Source organism: Sphaerodactylus townsendi, linkage group LG05 (genome assembly GCF_021028975.2).
Source record: "Sphaerodactylus townsendi isolate TG3544 linkage group LG05, MPM_Stown_v2.3, whole genome shotgun sequence".
In the NCBI taxonomy this organism is placed as follows: Eukaryota; Metazoa; Chordata; class Lepidosauria; order Squamata; family Sphaerodactylidae; genus Sphaerodactylus; species Sphaerodactylus townsendi.
Window position 1 is genome coordinate 29,723,716 of NC_059429.1, and position 24,135 is coordinate 29,747,850.

A 24,135-nucleotide genomic window follows, 5' to 3' on the forward strand; every position below is an offset into this window, starting at 1 on the left:
CCAAGACAACAGAAAACTATCACATTTAAACGTCACATTGAAATCTGTAATGCTCTTGCTTGGTGGCTATGTTTCATGGGAAACTTGACAAAACTCCCTTCAAATTATTCTTTAAAAATTAAGTTCCCAAAGCAACTCTGGTATTGTCGACTTGTGCTCAAAAAGCACTCAAAACTGTCTGTGGCACATTTTGTGCAACAGACTGCCTAAAGCTTTGCATCCCTCTACAGTAACTATTTTGAGAATACTAGCTCATTGTTACAAATATGAATAGGAGAGCCAGCATAGCCTACAGCCCTCCTTCCCCAAATGTATCTCGGAGTACTCTGTATGCAAAGACCACTTTGAATGGCTCAGAAAACTACTTTTGCTCGAGCTTTGTTCTGATTGTAGTACTTGAAAACTACAGTTCTTTACACTGAATGGTAGCATATTCTAAGCCTGCTCCCCATTCACCACACTGTCTAAATCAGAGGAATATCTTGCACCTCTCAACTGTGTCCAAAATTGTAACCTCTAGCTTTTGTTCTATAGAACTCAATAGGAGACAATGAGAATCAATACTGTTTCTATTTTTCACAGCCCCCACAATGGAGGTCCATTTCTTGATCATCCTTGAAACTGATTTGGGTACATATATAGATGGAAGCTTCAAAACGTTGTGTATCTGAAAAAAATAGTTTAAATATTTTTACTTAAAGCTACATGATGTTATCCTAATTATTTAAAGGAAATAATTTAAAGGAAACAGTCTACCAGCCCATTTGCTTAACAGGAAGGTATTTCCTTGCAGACTATTGTAAACTTAAGACTGCAAACAATGGCATTTGAGCTCTTCGCCAGTCTGTCTCCTTGGATGACACCATCCCCCTTAGCCAAAAATAATTTTTTGTTCCTTTCCACAGTTACTCAAAAGACACCATAGGAACTTTCAGGTACTTAATTTGAGGGCTCGTGTTTCAAGAAGAAATGATAGAAAGATGGGATTCTCAGAAGCCAGGAAGACGGTTCTTGCAGAGAAAAAAGCTGCTGTCCTATTCAGACCACAGGATCTTCATGAAAACTGTCAAAGGCTTTCACGGCCAGTTTCAAGTGGTTCTGGTGGGTTTTCCAGGTTGTGTGGCCATGGTCTGGTGGATCTTCTTCCTAATGTTTCGCCTGCATCTGTGGCTGGCATCTTCAGAGGTGTATCACAGTAACAGACTTTTCTCTGTGATACACCTCTGAAGATGCCAGCCACAGATGCAGGCGAAACGTTAGGAACAAGATCCACCAGACCATGGCCACACAGCCCGGAAAACCCACCAGAACCAGTTCATGAAAACTGTTTCATATTTTATACCTGAAGGTAAAAACCAACATTGCTCCTCTAACCTCACTGTGATAGCTGAACAGAATAACCTCAATAGGTTTGGGTCTCAAAACTCTGAAACTACTCCGACCAGCTCAAGGGTATGTTCGTTCTCAAGAATTTGAGATAGTTCTGCTTCAGAAAAGCAACTGTAACTTGCTTACCAAACAAGCCTGATCTTGCCAAGTCATCTACAGGACTATGCTGTGATTGCATGAGAGTATAGAAAACCTTCAGAGTTTGGAATGGAACACAAATTTTATCAAAATAACAACCCACTGCTAGTTTTTTCATATTGTGTAGAAACACTAACCATGAGACCCATCACCTAGTGAATTATCTTATAAGTTATTGGAATGTATGTAGGGATGCACCAATACTTCACATGGGTGCCCATCTTTTAGAGGGAGGCTCTCTGCACAGGAATCCATTTCTAGCACTAGGAGGAATTTACACTTCTGTATTCAGATGTTCATTCCCATGTGAGAAAAGGTATATCAAGTTATAAACCTCCTTTCTTTCCAAGGTGTCTCAGTGATGCTGAAGGTCAGCAATGCCTACATCAAATCTTAAAGCCACAACACTGCTCCTGAGATCAATTCAAAATCTTGATTGGGCTTGTTGAAGTTTGTCATGACTGAGAAGTGGCACATCTGCCTCTCCTGATTCAAACCCATCTATGCATTCAGATCTATCAACAGACTGTCGAGGAGGTAAAATGGACTGCACCAGTGTGTGTGGATTCCAGTTATGAATTCTCCTTTATATTAAAAAAATGCCTTTTCATGTTGATAGAAAATCAGCACAACACAGAGAAACTTCTACTCCTTATCATTGCTTGCTGTGCTGGTTTCCTATTACGGGAAGTTTTTTAAAAAAATTTATTGAAATTCTCCACTTCCACCCTCACATATACAGTTCTTTCTCTACCCCCCCTCCTCCCCTTCTCCTGAATGTGTAATTTAGGCCCAAGTTTCTTTTAAAAGGCGTAACAAGTTATTTATAAGAGATAAGGATACACCCACTTCACTTTTGGTCATTCTTAATACAGCACTCTGTTCACTTGTAGAGTTTACAGAATCTAGTTTGAAGCAAGCACAATATCTGACATGAAGTTAAAAAGCCATGACCTACACTGAGGGGGAAATAATCAAGCAAAAAGAGTTAATGAATAGCCTTAATAACCATGAAAAATGACAGTTCTATTTCTGATGAATAAGAGAGCCAGATTTCATGAGAAAAGGAGAAATGAGAGCAACAAAACAGTCCTCAGAAACCATTCAGTTGATAACTTGGAACTAACAAAAGTGTGATAAAATCATTTTCAGATCAGAACTGGATGTTTCTGTAGTCCGATCCCACTTGTATCATTTACTTGTATCATTTTTCATTTTAACTGGGGTTATTCGATTTGTTTTATTATGGTTGTTGTTGTTTTGTTGTACACCACCCTGAGCCCTTCGGGGGTAGGGCGGTTTATCAAATTGAATTAATAATAATAATAATAATAATAATAATAATAATAATAATAATAATAATAATAATAATAATAATAATAATAATAATAATAGTGTACCCACACACAAGCCATTATCTCATATGCAATTACAAACCAGTGAGATATGTGAAAAGAAGTCACATGGCTAGACTATGGGATAGGTCTCATTTGACTGGGTTGAGGAAAAACCTGCCCTGTCAGGCCATCTACTGCTGCCTGAAGTATTCACATGCATCCTTAGGAGTATGGGAATAAATCAAGAAAGGCCCTTTCAGGATGGTTTTTCCCCTCCTTTCTGTCAAACCCCCTGCTCTTAGACCAAGGTCTTGAACAATAAAACTTAAATGAGACCCATATGTAAAATTATCTCCCTTTGACTCTTCTCTACTGTCTGTAAAAAACAAGCAACAAAATAAATACATTGAAGTCAGAGTCCTCTAAGAGGACCTGGAGCTTTTGCTCTAAAGTTGCTCAAGAAAACAGGAACATTTATTGAAACATGACACAATCCATTTTAGACTAAGCTGGGACACAAGGGCATTGCAAAAAGGATATGTACTAAGGAAAGGGGCAGGGAAATAGCTGGTCTTAGCAGATGACCCAGCAAAACCACTGAAACCTTTCATGAACAAGGGTGTTCAGACAGTGAGGGGAACCCCATTCTCAAATTCAGCCTGAGGCTTTAAGAGCAGACTAATTTTTCAGAGCAATCCAGGTGACAAGCTTCAGTCCTTGCCTTCTAGGATGGTCATTCTGTATTCCCCAGAAACTGTCTATGGTTCAATAACGAGAGTTCTGTTACAAAGGCATTCACACCATAGCCTGAAGAGGCACCAGAAATGTACTCATGCACCACTGGTGGCATATGTCTAAAATAAGTACTCATTGGATATGCATGTTTCCTGCAAGGAACAAATATGTAATGCATCCCCAAAATTAAACCAAAGATTCTGCCCATTAAAAAGACTCAAGTGAAGGTAAGATATCTTTTCCTCTCCTTACAATATTGAAGGATGAAAATATAGTATTTGTTTAATTCAGAACATTAGGAAAAAATATATACATGTAGTGATGTACACCAGTGCAGGGCAGATTAAAAATTCTCCCAGGAAACCTATAGCACAGAACTTCATAGAGTGAACAAGCATTTCTAGCAATACTAGAAAATATTGCAAACCTTTTTTTTAATGTTTCAGTGTCTCAAACCGTAAATGAAGAGAGGAAAGATTATGCGGGGAAACTCACCACATTATCTATTGATATAATACTACAACATACAAGGTTTGCCAAAATAAAAATGGGAATATTTATTTATTTTTCTCCTACAAAGCAATAAACTCTTGAGCTTTTTTTATTGGTCATTGTGACTCTACCGTTCGAACTGTAGCTTTAATTGTGTACAAAATTTAGACACAAACTCCATAAAAACAAGAATGTTGGGCAAGCCACTGTAAGACTAACGGTACAATCCTTTGCGAAGTTACTCTGGCCCAAGCCCACAGGGCGCAGACTGGAGGAACTCTGCTCAGGATTATGCAGTCAAAGACCAAGACAGTAAGTGGTGATAAGCAAAGAAAAGTCAACTTAATTTTTAAAAGAAAGAAGTCAAGCTTTCTTTGCTTAACTATATGCAAAGGCTTCACTGAGAGACAAGATATTTAAATATGTTCATTACAGTAGAAAGATTTACATTAGTTGCACAAGTCTGGGTCCATACAAATTGCAGCTGCACTTCCTGATTAAATATGAAGAATCAGACATTTCACTGTTAAATACTGGAATCTGACAGAGACTCTAAAACCCATTACTGAGTGATACATGCACATGATGCAGGGAGAAAAGGGAAGATTTGTAAGACCCCGTGCAAATGGTACAGGACAAACTGTTACGAACGTGCACTGGACAAATTGGAACTTTACAAGAAGTCTGGCAGAATGATGAAGGCAAAAATTCAGGAGCACACTTTCCCCTCCATAAACACAATCTTCATTTGGCTTCCTGAGCTTTCTTAGCATTCTGTTTTTCTTTTGCCTAAAAAGATAAAGGCAAACATAGGCATCATGATGGATAGCTGCAACTCAGTAATACAACTTCTAGATGCAACTGAACATATAGAAGAGTGACCAGTCGGAAGATCTGGCATTCTATCAACTACATCCTACAAATCTGCTAAATGTCCTGATAAGTCAAAACATTTGCATACCCCCCGCCCTGAAACATTTTTGTAAATGCACCTCTGAAGATTGATACTGTGTAGGGTACAGGTATAATTAGCACTGGTGCATAATTTGTATTATACCTCTGTGACTATGAAGCCAAAAAGCAGTCTAACATAAAATATGTGGCACCCAGGTTGGATGCTCCTGCTACAGCTATACATGATTCAGCCCCAAAGTAGGCTTAACTTTCTCACAGGAGGAACAGGGATCTTCTCTACCAGATCACTCTGAAAGAAAAATGCCCTAGAACTCAAGAAAACAACATATTTTCTGTTAAATGGTGTTCGTAGAAGCCAGTGACTAAAAGGTTTTGTGAATTCTGAACAAAACTTTGACTTAAATTGATATCAGATAGCCACAGAACCTCACCAACAAGATGTACTATACATCAAGCACGCATGGGATGGACATGTGCAAAGACAACAGCCCAAATAAGGTCAGCTGAGCCATCAAGACAGCTTGACAGGAGACTGACTGGACACGTTACATATATCTTCATTTTATGTGCTTGGATTTAAGCCACGTCAGTAAATCAAGATTACAACTGTAACTAGAACACAGAGGAAATAGCAGAAAGTCATCAGGCCAATGGCAAAGATCCCACAGAGAAAGCTGAAATCAAATGCACATTAGCCATTTAGGGGAAAAACCATTCACATTAAGAGTGTGCCACCTAGTGTTCACAGCATAGAAAGGAGGGTACTATTGAATAGACTTTTAGATGCTTACATTCAGAATTTTTTTCTTTAAAAAGTGCTGGTACTCACATAAAAGGCTGCATAAATGTCTGTTTCAAGATTTGGGAGAGTACCCGCTCCCCTGCAAAAAAGGCAGTTCTCAGTACCAATAAGGACTACCACAAAAAAGCACTGTTTACCTGTCTGTATTATTTTGCTTTGGAATATGTGGACAATTTCCACTACAGCTTCCTTTTCAGGTGGAACCTATATACATATCCAACAACTTATTGCTGAATATTAAAGGACTTGCGGCTCACCTTTTCTACAAGCGGGATTAATTGTTGGTGTTCTGCTAAAGTCTTCAGCAATTCCATGATGAAAGGCAAGTAGTTATGTTTTCTTCTAATATTTTCGATCTGCAAAACCAAGAGACAATGCTTACGTCAGATTCCTCTTCCCAAGCCTTAAAAAGTACATGAGTAAGTCTGTAAAACACCAGAAAAAAACCCTCTTCGGTGTAAATGTCTAGTACTGACATTTTTTGGGGGGGGGGGCACAAATGTGGCTGGAGAGGCAAAAGATGGCTAGAGGATGCAATGGTCAGCCCTCACCGCTCCTTAAGCGATTATTAGCTACCATATAGCTAGTGAATGGTATCCTGAACTGCCTAGCTGTCTATATATTCACATAAAATCTACACAGATACACATATATTTAGTCCTATAAGCGGCACATTAAATACATGTCAAAGTTTCTCTGAAGGGAAAATTACCAAGTACAGAGGAAGCTCCGCACCATTTGAAGGAAAAACATTTGCTTTCTGACGAAAAGCGAGTAATAGGCAACTTCAGTAGGTTGATCTTGACTAGTAACAGGCAGCTAAAATAACTAGAGGGTGATAACAAGGCATCCAAGCATACCAGTTTATCTTCTATATTAGCCTCTGGCCGTAACAACTAAATACAAAAAAATCCAACCTTAAAGTTGCCAAAACATTATAACAACATAAAACAGGAAGTATCCATAAAAGCCTGTTTTGATTTAAGCTTTAACCTACACAGAGAAGACCAGGTTTAGAAATGCTATTACAATTAAAATATTTTTTAAAGGGCAAGCAACAGCTTTGGTTCAGATCCCAATCTCATGTCACCTATGAACAAAAAAAAGCTTGAGTGTGCAATCCTATGTACACTTACTTGGAAGTAGGCCCCACTAAAACTAATGGGAATGACATCCGAATAAACATGCTATAAGGGAAGAAACAGGAGAAACACAACATGCAGGCACTATTGATTTCAGGAAATAGTCACATCAATGGAAAAGGAAGCCTTAGTTAGTGCAGGTGGCCATCTTGGTATATAGTGAGTTAATGTTAAGATACAGTTAGTCTGTACAATACTGTAACTGGGTAGCAGAACACAGCATCTGCATGAGGTCATACCCACCTGTGTTAACAGGAAAAAGTATAAGGCATACTGGGGTGACTGTACCTTCCTCTCATGAAGAACAGCAGAGCTCCAACTATTAGCTGGAGAATTTGGAGTTGTAAGGAGCTTTCTTTTGTTCTCCCTGTCAGAAAAGAACTCTTCCTCAACTGCCAGTACCTTATGTTTTCAGTAGTGGTGGAGGGGAAAGGGCAGTGGCCCCAACTAGCTAATGGGCACTTGCAGCACTTCATCTCAGAAAGGGAAAGTCAGGTTGGAACCCAAATGTTTACCTGCTTTCTTCTGCCAGTCACACGAATTGCCCTCTTCTACCTACCCCCTTTGTGCATCTTATATTTTAATGAGTGAGCCTGAGAACAAGACTTGTGTCTTTATTTTCATCTTACAATGCAATCCTGGGTGGGTTGAATGCCCTAGGAGATGTCGTAACCCCAGTGCCATTTAAATGCTACCTGCACCAGCTAAAGGGGAATTAACATCAGTGCAGAGGCACTTATGCTAGTGTTGGGGAGTTGCATGGAAGTACAATGCTCGGGCACTGGCACCGCTGTAGCTCCAGCACTCCTCTGGCATAGAAGCCCAAGTCCTGGGAGTGGGGATGGCTTTAGTCAGCTTCCTGAGCCCTGTCAGCCCAGGAATGCCCCCATTTGCCAACATACACTTATGATGGCAAAAAGGTGGGTGCAGCCTATGGAGATGAATAGAGCAGTTCAATAGCTCCTGTTGGCTTGCTGACCATGGTGTAGCAAGCCATCACTGGTCACAATGCAGCTACCCCCCTTAGGATTGGACTGTAAGTACAGCACCACCTGGTGTTAGGACTGTGATTTCAAGCTGTGTTGAGAAGACATCTGACCTTGCTGGAAGGATCAGGTTGCATAGCCCTTTACAGTCAAGGCAGAGAAGAAATTTCAACAAAGCATGGAGAAGAAGCTGGGGATAAAAATCCAGCATGAAATTTTAAAAGGCACCTTTCCATCTCCAATATTATCAAGTTCTTCTAAGGAGGAGGATGGAAGATGCAAAATAAGTAATTCAATAAGGAGGAGGTAAATTTAGAAACTGGTGATTTATGTAAACTTCCACAGTGCTGAATAGAGATCCAAGGGTCTGATATCACATCTCAGAATTGTCCATTGTTTCAAATAAAATAAAAAATTACAATTTTATATGATTAAAATTGGCCAGGGAACATAAGCCTCCTTTTAAACACAAGGTATTGGAGACTTTACCCTACTAATCGGAAACGTTTCCATGTTTCTCTTGCCATATTGCACATGAAGTTTCAAGGAATCTAAGATGCCAAGTGACGACTTTTAAACTGTGATTCTGGAAAATCCATGGTTCCTCTGAATCTTATGCTTTCATGTTCCTTGCTGGTCTCAAAATGCTGCACATTTTATGGGACCAGCACAGCAACTCAGTTCAGTGTTCCCCAATCCTTTTTTTTTTTTTTAAAAAAGCTCCATAGACAATTTTCAACTTTCAGTTACTATTCAAAGCAAGAATTCTACATACCTTGTATCTTTTCAACTTTTGGTTTTCTTCATCAATTAACATCTGGTATTTGGCAACTTCTGACTGAATAGAGCTTAGTATATTACTGCTCTGGTCTGTATCCATAGGCTCTTCCTTTGGGGAAAAAAGGAGGATAAAGAGTTTGTGTGTTGTTTCCAACACAGTGATGTCTATTCCGACTATTCAGAATTATAGATTCACAATTATATATCTAATTCTCACATGTCCCCCCCACCCGCCTGTGGATACTTAAATCTGCTGACAGGGGACACATTCACCCCAAAAAGAGGAGGGTGTGGAGGGAGGGCTTGCTGGAGGAAAGCTCTAAGTAAGCTGCTAAGAAAGCGAGGCTTGGAGCACCATTCAGAGAGAGAGAATGAGTACACAAGGCTCAGTAGGGTGTTCAAGGGTGGGGGAGGAGGGAAGGAAGAAAGCCTACTTAAGCTTTAACAATCGTGTAGAATTTATTATTTTTATTATTATTATATTTGTAGACCGCCCCATCCCCTAAGGGCTCTGGGGCTCACAGGGCTATTACCTAGTTGTGCCAGAAAAATAGCCTATACAGTACCTCAGCAAGTTGTCTCTGCAACTCTGAAATTTTCTGTTCATATATCATTTTTCTGTCTGATACAATTGCCATCAAGTTAAACCTTATTTCGCCTTCACTATACCTACAAAATAAAAATAAAATTGTCAGAAACCATCCTCAGCATATCACAAGTTATTAATGATCTTCAGGAATTTACAACTCACAAAGCCAACTGAATGTTCAATTTCATCAGCAGAAAATGCAGCCGACATTGCTACTCTCCTCTTTCCCTTGTGCGTGAATTTCTTGAAAGATCAAATGGCATAACATACATACCACACACCTATTTAGAAAATTCACATTCTACTCTGTTGTAATATCCAAAGCCATGTACAAGAAAATCACAGCAAAAGAACAGAAGGCATGGTGATAGATCCTACTATTTCATGCCATCAGAACTCCTATGTTTTCCCAGCAGAGGGACCCTCTGCAGAAAAAAAACTTAGGCCAGAAGGATATGTGAACAGCAAAAGAACAACGCAGTAGGATCCAGCCTTCAGAATATTATGATTCCATTGCTGTGCACCCCATTTTAACTCCCTGTGTACATGCAAATCTGATAATTTTCAACTTGATACTTGGAAATGTCAAAGATTTCACTACAGCTAAAAACGCTTAAGAAAAAAAATGTTACAAATTTGAAGTGGACAGAAACCCAATGAAGTTTTTGCCTGTAAGGGATTCAGAAGAAATTTTTGTTCCTATAAGTTGATTTTTCCATGCCCTTTCATGTATTCATAAGTAGAGTAGAGTAAGTGGCAAAAAAGTGAAAATAAAGTACCATGCTAGATCCTCCAAAGTTATTTATTTTAAGACCACTACAATAAATAATGGTGGAACAGGAGAAGAAAGATCCCAGTTATATATGTGTTATAATTTCTGAAAGAGGGAAATGATGAGTACAACCATGTTTTTTTTCCTGTACTGATGGCTGCACGTGGAGAATGCAGCCTACTATACTATTAGCCACTGGAGAACATTCCAAGAATTTCACCCATAGGAAGAAGTGAGAATGTACCAGTACACATTCTGCCTTACTCGAAGAAGAAGAAGAGTTTGGATTTATAGGAGACTCAAGGGGGCTTACAATCTACTTGCCCTTCCCCCCTCACAACAAACACCTTGTGAGGTGGGTGGGGCTGAGAGAACTCCGAGAAGCTGTGACTAGCCCAAGGTCACCCAGCTGGCGTGTGTGGGAGTGCACAGGCTAATCTGAATTCCCCAGATAAGCCTCCACAACTCAAGCAGCAGAGCTGGGAATCAAACCCGGTTCCTCCAAATCAGAGTGCACCTGCTCTTAACCTCCCACGCCACTGCTGCTCCCAGGAAGTTTCACAGCAATTTGGGTTGTTCAAATGTAGTTTACACCAAACGTCCTGCTTATGACTTGTAGCCTGGAGTTACAGGTGTCAGTAGCACCAACTAGCATACAAATCCATCTCCAAGAAATGTTGAATGCAAGGGTAGACTCGTGTGTAGGAAGAAAACCAGAATACAGTTCAAACAGTTTTGTAAGAATTAGGGTAATATTTCCGTTTCACAATAGAAACAGCTGAGTTGTATACAAGTTTTAAAAGTTTACTTTTGTATTCTTTTTTCTATGACAGGTCTTACGGCGCTGATCCAGTCATCTTGATTACATGCTCCTAAAATGGAAACACACAAGTAGTGCAAGTCAACATTCCTGCAAACACAGAATTTCAGGCTTTATTTATTTATTTATTGCATTTATATCCTGCCGTATCTCCAAGGACTCAAGGCAGCTCACAATAAAGCATACATAATAAATATCATAAATATATAAAACATCATAAATACATAATTAAAAAACCCAAATACAAACAGATGGCATAAAAAACCCCAACATGGGAGAACAAAGAAACAGATGCATGCACTGTATCCAATGAGGACCAGAGATAGTTTTAAAAGAAAGGGAATGTCCGGCTGGCTCGACAGAGAAGGCCTGGCGAAACAATGAAACAGATGAGTTTAAAAATTATCAGTGAAAGAGTCAAGATCATGGCTCCACCAAATTCCATTACCCAATTCTGAATATTGTATTTTACCATCTGAACAAAATGAACGTATTATTGACGGTCAAATTTTGGCAGCTGTTGAAAAGCTGAGGGAAGCATTAGTTGAACTGAAGTGAGGTAATATAATTCTTAATTTAGTGTATTCATATAAACATGAATATAAACATTAAATAAAAGTTTATTAATTCCAGGTATAAAGCCTTTATTGGCATTATAAATTACGGTAAGTTTATTAATTTAGTAATCATAGTGTATTCATAAAAACATGAAATAAAAGTTTATTAATTTCAGAGTTAGGTTAGTGTACAACGTTGTAAGTATAATGATGGAAAAAGTAAAAAGTACAAACAGTAAATACTTCTCTGTCATATTTTCATAGACAAGGACATTCTGTCAAAATTATTGGCTTTAATACTGAAAGGTGTATAGGGGTCTTCTTTGAAATTTTAACAGGATGACCTGTCACATTCAGAGGAAGGCAAGACTTTTACCAGTAATTTTTAATCACAAAAAGACTAGAACTAGCTTCTTTACCACCTCTACCACACCCAAGTATATTTTGGATGTAGTAACAAAGAGATTTTGTTACATAGTGAAACTTCCTCTATTTCTGACAGTCCATCTATTTCGGGTTAAGCACTTAAACTACTTTTAATATATTTTTCTGTTCAACAAATATTGGTTATTTTAAACTGTTCAAATAATGAAAAAAGTACCATTTTAGCTGTTTGTGATCATTTTGGAGCTGGACAGGAACTGATATAAAAGTTCTAAAAAACTATCTTCTGTGGTTTTGGAAGGTGATTTAAGAGCTACAATCCTTTACAGAAGAGCATTTGCTCCCTGTCCATTATCAATCTTAGAAGAATTTTCCAGTTTCATCTGGATGTAGCCTCTGCCAGGAGCAGAGTGAATTCCAATCACCTTATATCAAAGATAAGCCGCCAGGCCAATTTAATTTGGAGTCATTCATTGAGACTGAGAACTTCCAGTTGGGAGCAGACAACTTGTTCCAAGTTGGAAGATTCAGTGAGGGTAGCTCCATGATTCTTTGTGGCAGGTCACCAGACTATGGCCAGTTTTCCTATAACAGTATTCAATGCAACAGATAGTTCCCCTTCTTCTCATTTAGCTGAGAAAAAACTTTGCTTTATGCTTTGAAACCTAAGGTCTTAAGAACAACTATGATGTGTAGAACTTCAGTTGAGTATTTAGTTTTGGTATTCTTTGTGTATTCTGTCAATGATAAACAGTACTCTGTTTGATTTTAAACCTCTTTCTAATTTTCTTTAATAAAGCTCCATTTGCATTTTAAAATGGCATAAGTTTACTGACCAAACCCATAAGTGCTTGGTTGCCAAGGGCTGGAATTGCTACTACAACTTTCTACATTAGCCTACTTTTGATTTGTAATAATTTTGCAGGAAACATATTTTGAAGATTAATCCTCTAATCTGAACTTCTTCAACGGTCATTAATATATCAGAGTAAAGGTGAAGATTTTCAACCACTGCAAGATTTCTCAAACTAAAATATCAATGGTACTATTAAGAAATCAGAATGAAAATGTTACCCAAGTCAATTGGGCCTTCCCTTAGACCATCGAGTTCATATAACCTCCCGTTTACAGGAACATAACTGACAAAATGGAAAGCATCTTCTTCTTTAGCTGTTGACTTTGCATCAAACTCAAACATTTGTTGTCTAAAGGCAAGCAAAAGTAAAAAACAAATGTTACACAGTCTCCCAAGATTGCCATGTTTATTGATGACAACTGTAGATTCATATTACCTGGCAAAACCGTTATGGACTTGCCGAATCACTTCAGAGTTACTTAACGCTAGGCCCTTCATCTAAAATTGAAATGAGAAATTTAGTCGTATTGATCACAAACAAGAGGGTTCCAAAGAGATAACAGAATCATTGCACATACCGCTGCATCAAAACTTTGTGAAAATTCTTTAAATTCTGACAGTGTTTCTCCTAAGTGGACATCTTGATGGGTACAGTTCAGTAGCACACTTACTATGGCTTGAGTTGCACATGCATTATTTATTACCTGGAAAGACATGTGAAAATATAGTTAGAAAAGCTACAAGAGGAGTTTCATTCTTTCCCCCACTGGAATTGCTATGTTTCTGGGACTCTAAATCTGCAGAGCCTCAGGGATCTGTCTATGCCTATATGTAGTGCACAGGAAGACTGTTTCATGCTATCTAAGCACACATATTGAAACATCTGATACACTGTGGTTCGCTTTGCAGATTCGCACAGACATGAATACAACTGTTCCTTTATTACCCTAATCTTTAACTATTAAGCATTCTTAATAGTTGTACCATTTAGTCAAATTTTATTGCCTTTGAATAGTATGTTTTTATTATATATTGTCTAGAACCAATATAAAACATCAATAGTTTATAGTACAAACCAGCAGCCAAAAATCTACTTTTGGTACAGATTTACTACTTCCCAGGGTAAATGCCCTATTATATGAAGAACTGCATCATCAATTTCTTATTCTTTGAACTAAACTGACAAAAAGCAACAAGCACTTAGCCCAGCCTCTTTGACAAAACAAATACTTTCTGGAGACTGTCAGCTGTTTAGGCATATAAGAGGAGTATATTGTTTCCCCAAAAATAAGACCTACCCCAAAAATAAGCCCTAGCATGATTTTTCAGGATTTTTCTGAAGATGCTTGAAATATAAGCCCTACTTCAAAAGTAAGCCCAAGTTACAGATTCCCTGGCGCAGCTGATCTGGTCACGTGGGGGGCACAAAATCATGGAAAAAAATAAGACATTCCCTGAAAATAAGCCCTAACACATCTTTTGGAGCAAAAATTAATATAAGACCTTGTCTTATTTTCGGGTAAACACGGTATTAAGAGAAAGAAAGGGAGAAAGCAACAAGGAAATAAATACAAGGGTTGAAACAGAGAAATTATATGTTACAAACTGGTAAAAGGGGGGGGGGGAAAGCAATATTTGAATGATCTTCAAGGGAACAAGAACATCAGAAAAATGAGCCGGGTCTACAGACATTAAGAAGAGTCCTAATAAATAAAAACAGAGTCATGAATCACGATTAAAGAAAAATTGGTCATCTTCCAGAGAAACAAATGAATCTGATTTCTTCAATGTTACCATTTGGCAATGCCAAATCATAGGATGTCAAGGTCAGAAACATTCAAGCTGGTTAAGATAAGGCATACAAATATGGTAGCTCTTCAGCTCATGCTCTGCTCATATTAAATACAAAGGCTTAAAATTTGAATTATTTAGTACGACCAGAAAGCTTGTGGATCCACCAAAACAAACTCCACCGAAACATGAGTTTTCCTACTGCCTTGTGGAATACTTCCCCAATATTGATTAATGGGTCAATCTATGGAATGTTTTTCCTGTGGGTAACAGAGGTGTGTGGGCACTATAAAGCAACACAGTGCCAAAAGAAATGCATAAATATTAAATAATACCTCTTCTGATCTATGATGTTCATAATGTGAGATAAAACTCACAATAAAGCACATGAACAAATTTAAATGTTGTAACAGCATAAGTGACATTACCCTGTAAAGAAGAATGTCTTTAGCATGCCATATAAGGCTCAGCTTATTGCTCTGTTTACAGAGACCAAGGGACATGATGCACTAGGAAAAAAATTTCCATCGCCACAATTGTTCTGCAGAGGGCATGAAGCAAGGAGAAGTTAAAGCACATCCAAGGATATGGCCAGAGAAAACTTGTGTAGTTGCTGGCTACTGCCAAGACAGGAGTAAGATCTTCTAGACTCGTGATTTGGATATGCTTGGCTTAAGATGTATGATAGGGTCACGAAAGCTAAGCTATTTCAGCCACTCCACTGCACTTTATAGTTAGAATACTATAAAAAGAGCAAAAGCAAAAGATAACAATAATATCAAAATGAGAATAAAAATGACAGCCAGTTACTCAAAGTCTGAGGATTCTTCAGATGCTGAACATGCTTGCACCAGAATATTTAGAAGACACTACATTTCATTGCATTTATTTAATGCAATGCCTTTCCCAGGCTCAGGGCAGCTTACAACAATAATAATCTATAAGTGGGTGTGTATATAAATTAAAACTTTCAATTAAAACCAGAGACCTAATCTAACTAATGCAATATAAAACAGCACACTGACTAAGCACCTACATGATGATAATGCATTAAGGATGGTAACAGGGAGGCCAGCAGGTATATAGTAGTCTCAGTTGCTTGAAGAGGAATGAGACAAGGACCAGGAAAAAAGGAAAAGGAGAGGAGACCAGCTACCAGTGATGGCGAACCTTTCAGAGAATGAGTGCCAATGGCTGAGCAAGGGGAAACTGTGTCCAGGGCACGAGTGCGCCCTGCGCCCCGCCCCGTCTGCCCCCACCCTGCCCTGGAACATCCCCGGAATGCTCCAAAACACTCCCGTCACACCCCTGGAATGCCCTTGCCATGCCCCGCAGAGGCATGTGCGCAGTGCATCATGCACCAATCACCCCCTTGGCGCTATGCCACTGCCGAGTGGCCAAACTGGGGTGACATCATGCGTGCCCACAAAGAGGGCTCTGAGTGCCACCTCTGGCACTCGTGCCAGAAGTTCACCACCACTGCCATAGTACCATCACTGTCCTCAATCACAAGCCTGGTGGAACATCTCTAACAGGGGGAAAAAAGCGGCTTGCCAAACTTTAAAGACAGACAAATGTTACCAGCAAAGATCAACAACAATGCTCTGTGAAAATCTTGAGTCAGTTTGACAAAACAAAAGCTAGGAATTTAGAGTTAAGGCAAAAACAGTAATTAATGCAGTACATCCTAGCACATATATGGTGATCCTGAGTTTTGAGGCTCAAATATAGGGCACGATACCTAGGCATAACAACAAGGCCACATTTTACCAGGCTGCATATAAAGCTGACCACATTGACATACATGCATACAATCTTAATTACTTATAAAAATTCTCATAGTTGTAGTCACCATTAGGGCTAATTTTCTTTTCCTGAATGCTATGAAAGCTGTGTGAAGTATTAGACTAACTGATCAGCTGTTGCAGTTGTAAACTGCACATTTATAGAAATAGTTTACTACAAATTAACTAAAATTCCATTTTAAAGTGAATGTTTTATTTTGGAAAAAAAATGGATTGAAATTTAATGGGAAATAAGTGGCAGAATGCGGAATGCTGATTTTCATGACAGTGTTACAGAAGAGATTACAACACAGTTCTGATGCTTTCAATTATGCCTAAGCATTTAATAGCATTGGGTTCATCTTATGAAGATGTTTACAGATGTTTCCTGCCTCCCCTTTTCCAATCAGTTCTCAGAAAAAGTTGATGTGAGCGTTGGGAAACCTTTGCAGAAAAAATGCTACAGGACATGGAGGACTACTCTGAGGAGAGAAAACTGGGAAGAATTATCCCCATTTATCTTGCCCCTTAACCCCTTTCCTTGGGAACCACAATTTGACCACACTTATTGATGCACTGACACATCTGTTAAGGTTATTGCAATTCACTCTATAAGGGGATGCCTTTGAATACTGTATGCAAACATTAATTAGTATAAGATGTGGCAGTGAGACTGCTGATTGTATAAGATATAGGCAACATACATCACCAGTGCTCTACGATCTCCAATGGCTATCTATCAGTGTCTAGAAACAACTCAAAAGTGCTGGTTATCACTTTCAATGCCTTCCTTGTCCCAGGATCTAGGATATTCAAAGGATTACCTGTTCCCATATGAACCTGCCTATTCAATGACATCTTCTTTGGATGCCCTGTTATCTCTGGTCCACTTTCTGAAGCAGGGAGGGAACTGTCACTAGTAACAGAACATTTTCTCTTGGGATGACCTGGTTGTAGAATGCTCTTTCCAAAGATATCAGCCTGACACACGACCTGCTGAGTTCTTAGCATCAGATAAAGGCCTTTTTCTCTTTCCTGGCTTTTCTTTTGACCTGGCCCTGTTCTGATGGCCCTTTTAACATATTTTCTGCTCATCTTTGCCTTTTGAAATTCTTTGCTCTGCTGTTATTGATTTCAGGTTCAAATGCTGCTGCTATTGGACATTGCTATTTAATGGCAATATAAGGTTTTAATTGTTTTATAGTAATTATTTCATTTGCTTAATTGTCACAAGTAGTCTCAACTGCAAAGACAAAAAACTAAACAAATATGATGGTCACTGTCATCCAAGCCCTTGCCAGTTCTAGGTTAATCTAAAATAATGCAGCTTGGGTGGGGCTCGTTTTGAAAAGTATCCAGAAACTTCAGCCAGTCCAAAATGCTACTGCCTTTCAATAGATGTAATGAGGGATCACACTTCACTTGTAACCTAAAACTTCATCAGCTACTAAAGGTCAATTTGATATTGGTATTAACTTGAAAGACGTAATGGTTTTAAGAAGTGTCTGTTTTTGTACATTACCCTGTGCTTGTTTACGTTCTGCCAACAAGGCTACTTTAAATTTCACTTCAAGCAGACAACAGGCCCACTGTAAGCATGGCTTTTAAAGCAGTTATTCCCTGCAGTAAAATCCTTCCCCTTCTGACAGCCTTTTAATGACTGTTCTGAACAATTGACTTTTAGTCTGGTCATTTTTATGTAAGCTGATGAATTTTTGATTTCTTGCACATTAAAGTCATAAATCTAGTAGCAAACTATCTGTGCCCCACCCTACAAATGAGAAACAACAGTACAACCTTGCCCACTCGGTAGACTTTATGCATGCAGAAAATATAAATGGATAAGGGCTGATAATCTGAGAGAGAGAGAAAATGAAATACTAAAAGCAAAGGGGAATCAGCTGGGTGGGTAACTAGTTTGTTTGACTGCTTCCAGAGAAAAATCCGGAAGGAGAAGTTTTACTGGGGATGGGAGCATTTCAAATTGTTCTCTTCCTTTAATTTTTCATCAGCCCAAAGCTTGTATTAAAATTATTATTATCTCTTTGTAATAACCGTATTTCAAGATGTTTTAGAAATCCAGAGTAATTAGTGCATCTAAATTTAAGAGATTAAGTAGTAGGAAGGCAGAAACATGTTCCACTCTTTGATCCTATATAAATCCCTTTTTCAACGTCATTTACATGCTATTACATGCCAATCATTTGAAGTGTAAGTTTACAAAGTATTTCATGTTAAAAAATAGTGCACTATGAACCCCAGTTTCCCTCAGTAATTGCTAAAATATCTTATCTTCAAAATCATCAAATGAAAAGGGGTCTATCAAAGTTAGCCCACATTTTAAAGGATTTTTTTGGACTCTTGGTATTCCTGTCTTCTCCACTGTTAAGTTAAATACTTAACACAGGATTTTGAAACAATCTGTGCAATTTAAATATATCCCCGTACTTACATGCAGTGGCACTTCACTGTTTTTAAATGGAAAGAATTAAGGCATGTGGGACTAAAGAGTCAGCAAACACAAATAGGGTAAATAAATCACTTGGACCTTTTCCACACAAGTAATTTAAAATGTTTCTGGAACTTTAATATAACATTTCCTCCATGGTATTCCACACTTTGTTTCTCCCATTTGTCCCGGAAGTGTTTCATTTTCCTTTTAATCCTTTGTATTTGAAAATCGTTTTAAATGGATTCTTTTGGCTAAAATGTTTCCAAGCTTGCTTCCCTTGCAGTATGGTATTCTTGAAATGTTTTAAATTTCCTGCTAAAAAGCTAGCCCATTTCTCAAGCTCCTGTGCCCTCACTCAACTTTTCTCTTGGAGCCTGGCCTGCCATTTGATTTCATGCATTTTATATTTTTGGATGCTTTTCTCACTCCTCTCCCCCTTACATCTTTACTTACATGTGGGTAAAGTTACTCACAAGTAAACCCACACTTACACGAAGCAACAATTTAACAGTTTCTTCTTGCAGTTACTTATGTGTGGATAGATTTACTCATGAGTAAACCAACAATTACATGAAGTGACGATTCAACAGATTGACAAGGCATCAAGTCAACGGATCGGCAAAAAAAGTAGGTGAGTTCGGACAAACTTCGTGGTAAAGGGGGAGACATCAAAAACATTCTGGAGCCTTTCTAAATGATTTGTGTGGCAAAGGCCTTGAAATAGATTCTTTTTAAACGTAAGTCACAACATGAGGGGAACCTCTCTTTCATATTTGGCTAAGGAACCAATGGAAGCTGAGGAATGGACGCTTAACAAGAAATATTCAGATTGTAACATAGTTACATTACAAAAGACTTGCCCTGGAAATTGGTTTCTTGGTAGGATCCAAAAGAAAACCAGAAGAATGAAGAGAAGATGAAACAAGCCTAGGAAGTGAACATTAATAAATGGACGTTAGGAGTGGAATATTTGAGAGATTTTTTTTCTCAGAAATCTCTCAGGTTGGGTTTCAGAAACCATCAGTGCATCAAAAACCGAGTGAATTATTTCACTTTCTTGCCCAAAGAGTGTACCTGCACTAAACAAAATGCATTTGGCATTTTTAAGTGACTCTGCTGGAAAGCTAGCACTATCTATAGTATTCAGTATGCTGCTCTGCATGAGTTACTCTGTATGACGGAAATGATAAAGGAACAGAAATGGTTCAAGATGACATGGAACGGTACAGACCATGCTTGCAGATTTTGTTCAGAACAGACAGACTAGCAGGAGGAGGGATTCTCTCTCTGACCCCTTTATAGATGTTAAAATTAGTGTAGGAAGGATCACAAGAGCAACCATCTCTGCCACAATGGTATCCCAACCTGCCTTGGATCACTTTCCTCTTACAATTTTTCAGGGGAAGAAGGCAAGACAATTTCACCTAAACTGAGAATCTCTCTTTGATAGGTACCAAAAGAGAGGTACCACATATATATTTAACTGGTTATGTCTCCCTTGGAAGGCAGGTATGTTACACTTCACAATTTGTTTCCAAAGCAAAGTATATTCATTTTTTGTTAAATGACAGAAAAATTATTACTCTGGAATAAAAGCCATTTCCTAAGCATCCTCAGTGCTATACCTGTTTAGCTTCTCAGGATTACCATAATTTAAGCATATATTTACTGAAGACACCCTTAAACATTTCTGACTATCACATCTTTAGCTCAATTAACTGAATGCTTGTATTTATACATCTATATGCTGCTCTTTGCCTGTCATGACTTAGCCAGCTTCTCTCTGAACAACCTGTTCTACAAGGATGCCTTCCTGATTACATATCTTCTAGCATTAGAATTTTCATTTACTATATCCAAACAGAAATTGTCATAGAAAAACTGTTACTATACCTGTTTAGCAAAAAATATTGTATCTAATCTAGAATCCTGAACGACAGAACCAGCTGGTTCTTCTCCTGGTTGCCACTTGAATAGAAAAATTAACCCATGAACTGGCCTATAAGAAGGACGGGGAAAAAAGGAAGGTTAAAAATAAACACAACAAAGTACTTTTATCTAAAACTTTAAACATGCTTACTGGAAACTAATTCAACTGAGGCTAACATCACACATGTATAATAAAAAAATGGCATTCATGGTCACCTATCAATAAAAGCTTCATCAGCAACTGACCAAAACTGTGCAGCATAAAGCGATGGAATTGCTATATTTTTCTAAGGTGGGGGAGACCAAACCTGTGGTTTGCTGCTCCCACACCAGGTGACTGGTGGTCTCAAAAGGAAGGTTCCAACAGAAAACTGCTGAATTAGATTTCATCGACAGGAATAAGAACATTGGTCACAGGGTCAATAAGTCAGATACAATTTTCAGATTCTTTCAGTGATCAGTTACTTTATGTAATAAAGCACTCTGAGATATCACCAACTGTATCACCTATATCTGGTGTTTTCTATAGAGCTGCCCAATCCAACTTCACCCATTTACAGAGGAATGATTTTCACAGATGAATATGCACAGGGAGACACTGAGTATTGTGGTTGCTGCAAATGATTTTATCTTCTCTGTTTTACATAAAAATGTCACAAACTAGTCCTTTCAACATTCACAATTTTCTCTTTGCTATGTATGAAAAAATCTTCCTGACTGAGAACCCATTTCACAGTATCTGATGAAATAGGTTCAAAACCATAAATGTTTATTCTATAATAAATGTGTTAATTTTTAAAAGTGCAACAGACCTCAATATCTCATTGTGCTCATTCATCTGTGGAAATCATCGCTCGGTAAATGAGCAAAGTTGTGCCTGGACTATGCAGCTCTATAACAAACAGCAGATATACACCAAAAGGCTCACATCTTCTACAAATATAAAAATATTCCAACTATAATATCTCACCACTTCTTCCCCTTTTGAATACCATACCTTCTAAATTCCCTGTGAAAGTTATTTCTTTTGAAATGATTAACTTACTTTAACTTTTCAAAGTTCTCTGGCTCCAGACTCCATATTTCTTCAACCTGTGCACCCCTACAACCTGAAAAAAATATTTTTGTTTTTTATACAAGAATGATGACAAGCAAGACACACCAATTTAAATAACCTACTCTTAGTATACAAAGAAGCAAACTATATTCGTTACAGTGGTTTTCAGAGCATTAAGAATTTAATGATGCTTACCAAATTGTAACAGATTATGAAAGTTACCAAAGCCAGAAAAATTCCAGATGTTGCAAAAGCCTCCAAATTCAGAACGTTTGATCTTGCATACTAGAACGTAAGAACCTCAAATGTAAAAATCTTAGACATGTTACTTCTGCTTGCTTAAGGGTTCCACCAGACACCAGTTCTGGAAGGACTTGTTTGTGTTATAAGCGCCTAAGGTGATTAGATGTCCCTGTGTTCATCAAGAAGGTAGGACAATTCACAACATGAAAAATTATTTATGTTATCTACTTCATGTGTACAGTTCATTTCTCTCTGATGGGACCCAAAGCAACTTACCCTGTTCTCCCTGGATGAGAGCATATGCTGGTCCAATGCTCACCACTATGCTACACTAAATTAACTATTAAAGTGCTTGAAGCACCCACACTGTTTACTTGGTCCATTTGGATAAAGACCATCACGATTTAGTAAACGTTAAACCAATAACATGTCCCCCCCACCCGCCTGTGGATACTTAAAAATAATTCTTTAGAATTGTGAACATTATACTAGAAAGAAATACGTTTCATTGTTACAGAGCAATTCAATATAGATTTGCTGAAATTTATTTATTTGTTATATTTATGGGCTGAAATTTATCAAAGTAGCAAAAATTATCCATCCATGCAAGGCACATGCCAACAGATCTGCATTAAGTTCTCTGAAGAAAGCACCCTCAAACACACAGTAAATTACTGGGAATGAATCAGTGCAGAGCACAAGCATAGGATCTTGCATAACTAGACATGCACTCTGTGACTTCGTTTCCCAAACTGTCAGCTCCTTCATACAGCTATTCCAGGAGCTAGCCAGACTGGCAGGTGTTGTTGATCTCTGATAAGATACTACTACTTTTTTAATTAATCTGTATTCACTCCTCCCTTCCAGGGAGCTCAGAATGATAGTTTAGCTTAAAGACAAACCTAAACAATAGGTTAGGTTGACACCTTGAGGGCCTTTGGCTACTCACTCATCATGAAGCAATGCACAAGCAAGCATACACTGGAGCTACACAGTCCATGCGACCTTCTTAACAAATCATATCAGAATGACATGCATTGCACGCTCATGCATTATACACACAATCTCTACCAGATACTGTAAGCACCATACACACAAAACAACTTGTAAAGGGCAAAAACAATGAACACATCTTTGCAACTCTGTATTATGAAGGCATACACATAAGGGACTTGGTGCATCGAGCATACACTTGCTTCATCACATACAAAGCTGACATAGCTCTTGGACATTCACATAAACCAGCAACACGACCAAATATTTGAACACAGGCTCCTGATGGTCAACACCTTATTAACTTATATGTACAAGGGGGCGGAGGGGGGAGACTTGGCAGCAACCCCTACCCCATCCCATTAGAAGCACAACACCATCATGCAGAACTGACTAGCTCTGCAAGATTTTACCCTCCAGGTTTGGTGCATACGTGAGAAGGAAGGAGAAGAGGGAAGAACGTGTTCAGGTTTTTACTGCTGTGAAGCATATTTTGTCACTTCTATTTTTCGTTTTAAAAATCGGCTTCCTACCAAAGGCTATACTGTGCCCTGGGTGGGGAGAGGGGTGGAATTCTGGCCTCTGAAGCTGCTCTCTTAACCAAATAAAGGCACCCAACACGCGCTCACAGGCATTTGCTTGCAAAACCTGGCAAAAGCGTAGGCTCCCCATCACGATCTCTGCTTGCCGTCCTGCTGCCCTCCCTCCAGCCCACCCCCTCGGAAGAAGGCAATGGCCGGCCTCCAAACCTCACCGAACCCCTTGATCAGCTCCGTGAAGACCCCCGGGTCGCTCTCCATGAGGCACCACTCGCCGGCGCTGCCGCCTCCCGCCATAGCGCCGCACTAGCCGCGGCCTCCTCAGCGCACGCGCACAGAGTCGCCTTCTCTTCCTCACCCGCCGGCTGCCTCACGCCGCCCGAGGGACGCTTCGCCCGCCCCACGCACGCACGCGCATGCACACACGCACAGGACGTACGACCAGCCCTTTTCCCGAAAGCCTCCGCGGCCGGCTGCTTCAGAGCTGTACCTAGATTATAACGTCATCGTTACAGCGCCCGGAAATCTATCTCAGAGATGAAAGCACTCTACATCCTGGCTGTTTCGTAGAGTTAGGAAAAGGCGACGCCCGCATGCGTTTTTCTTCTGGTCTCTTGTTGAAGGCGTGCGTGGCGAGCACGCAAAGGGGACCT

At 39.0% G+C, this 24,135-nt stretch overlaps 1 protein-coding gene across 2 annotated transcripts; it reads right to left on the reverse strand.

Moving 5' to 3' along the window:
* Positions 1-3,834: 3,834 nt before the first annotated feature.
* On the reverse strand, positions 3,835-23,888 carry UCHL5 (ubiquitin C-terminal hydrolase L5). 2 transcript variants are annotated; one of them, XM_048498715.1, is made up of 12 exons: positions 23,698-23,888; positions 21,696-21,759; positions 20,615-20,720; positions 13,273-13,398; positions 13,131-13,192; positions 12,913-13,043; positions 10,886-10,949; positions 9,283-9,385; positions 8,712-8,825; positions 6,066-6,164; positions 5,836-5,887; positions 3,835-4,880 (listed from the first exon to the last, which is right to left on the reverse strand). In XM_048498715.1, exons 1-11 carry the CDS (start codon positions 23,777-23,779, stop codon positions 5,861-5,863), a joined length of 978 nt encoding a protein of 325 aa, XP_048354672.1. In that variant the 5' UTR covers positions 23,780-23,888; the 3' UTR covers positions 3,835-4,880; positions 5,836-5,860. The 2 variants fall into 2 exon arrangements, with proteins under 2 accessions (XP_048354672.1, XP_048354671.1); XM_048498714.1 differs by lacking the exon at positions 5,836-5,887 and having other exon boundaries at positions 23,698-23,886.
* Positions 23,889-24,135: the final 247 nt, after the last annotated feature.

Excerpts from the sequence above, each read along its gene's own strand:
- UCHL5 (XM_048498714.1), bottom strand. The coding sequence starts at position 23,779 with ATGGCGGGAGGCGGCAGCGCCGGCGAGTGGTGCCTCATGGAGAGCGAC. Across the intron at positions 13,044-13,130 it reads GTCCATAACGGTTTTGCCAG|ACAACAAATGTTTGAGTTTG; the intron begins GTAATATGAATC and ends GCTTGCCTTTAG. Across the intron at positions 4,881-6,065 it reads TAATCCCGCTTGTAGAAAAG|GCAAAAGAAAAACAGAATGC; the intron begins GTGAGCCGCAAG and ends TTATCTTTTTAG.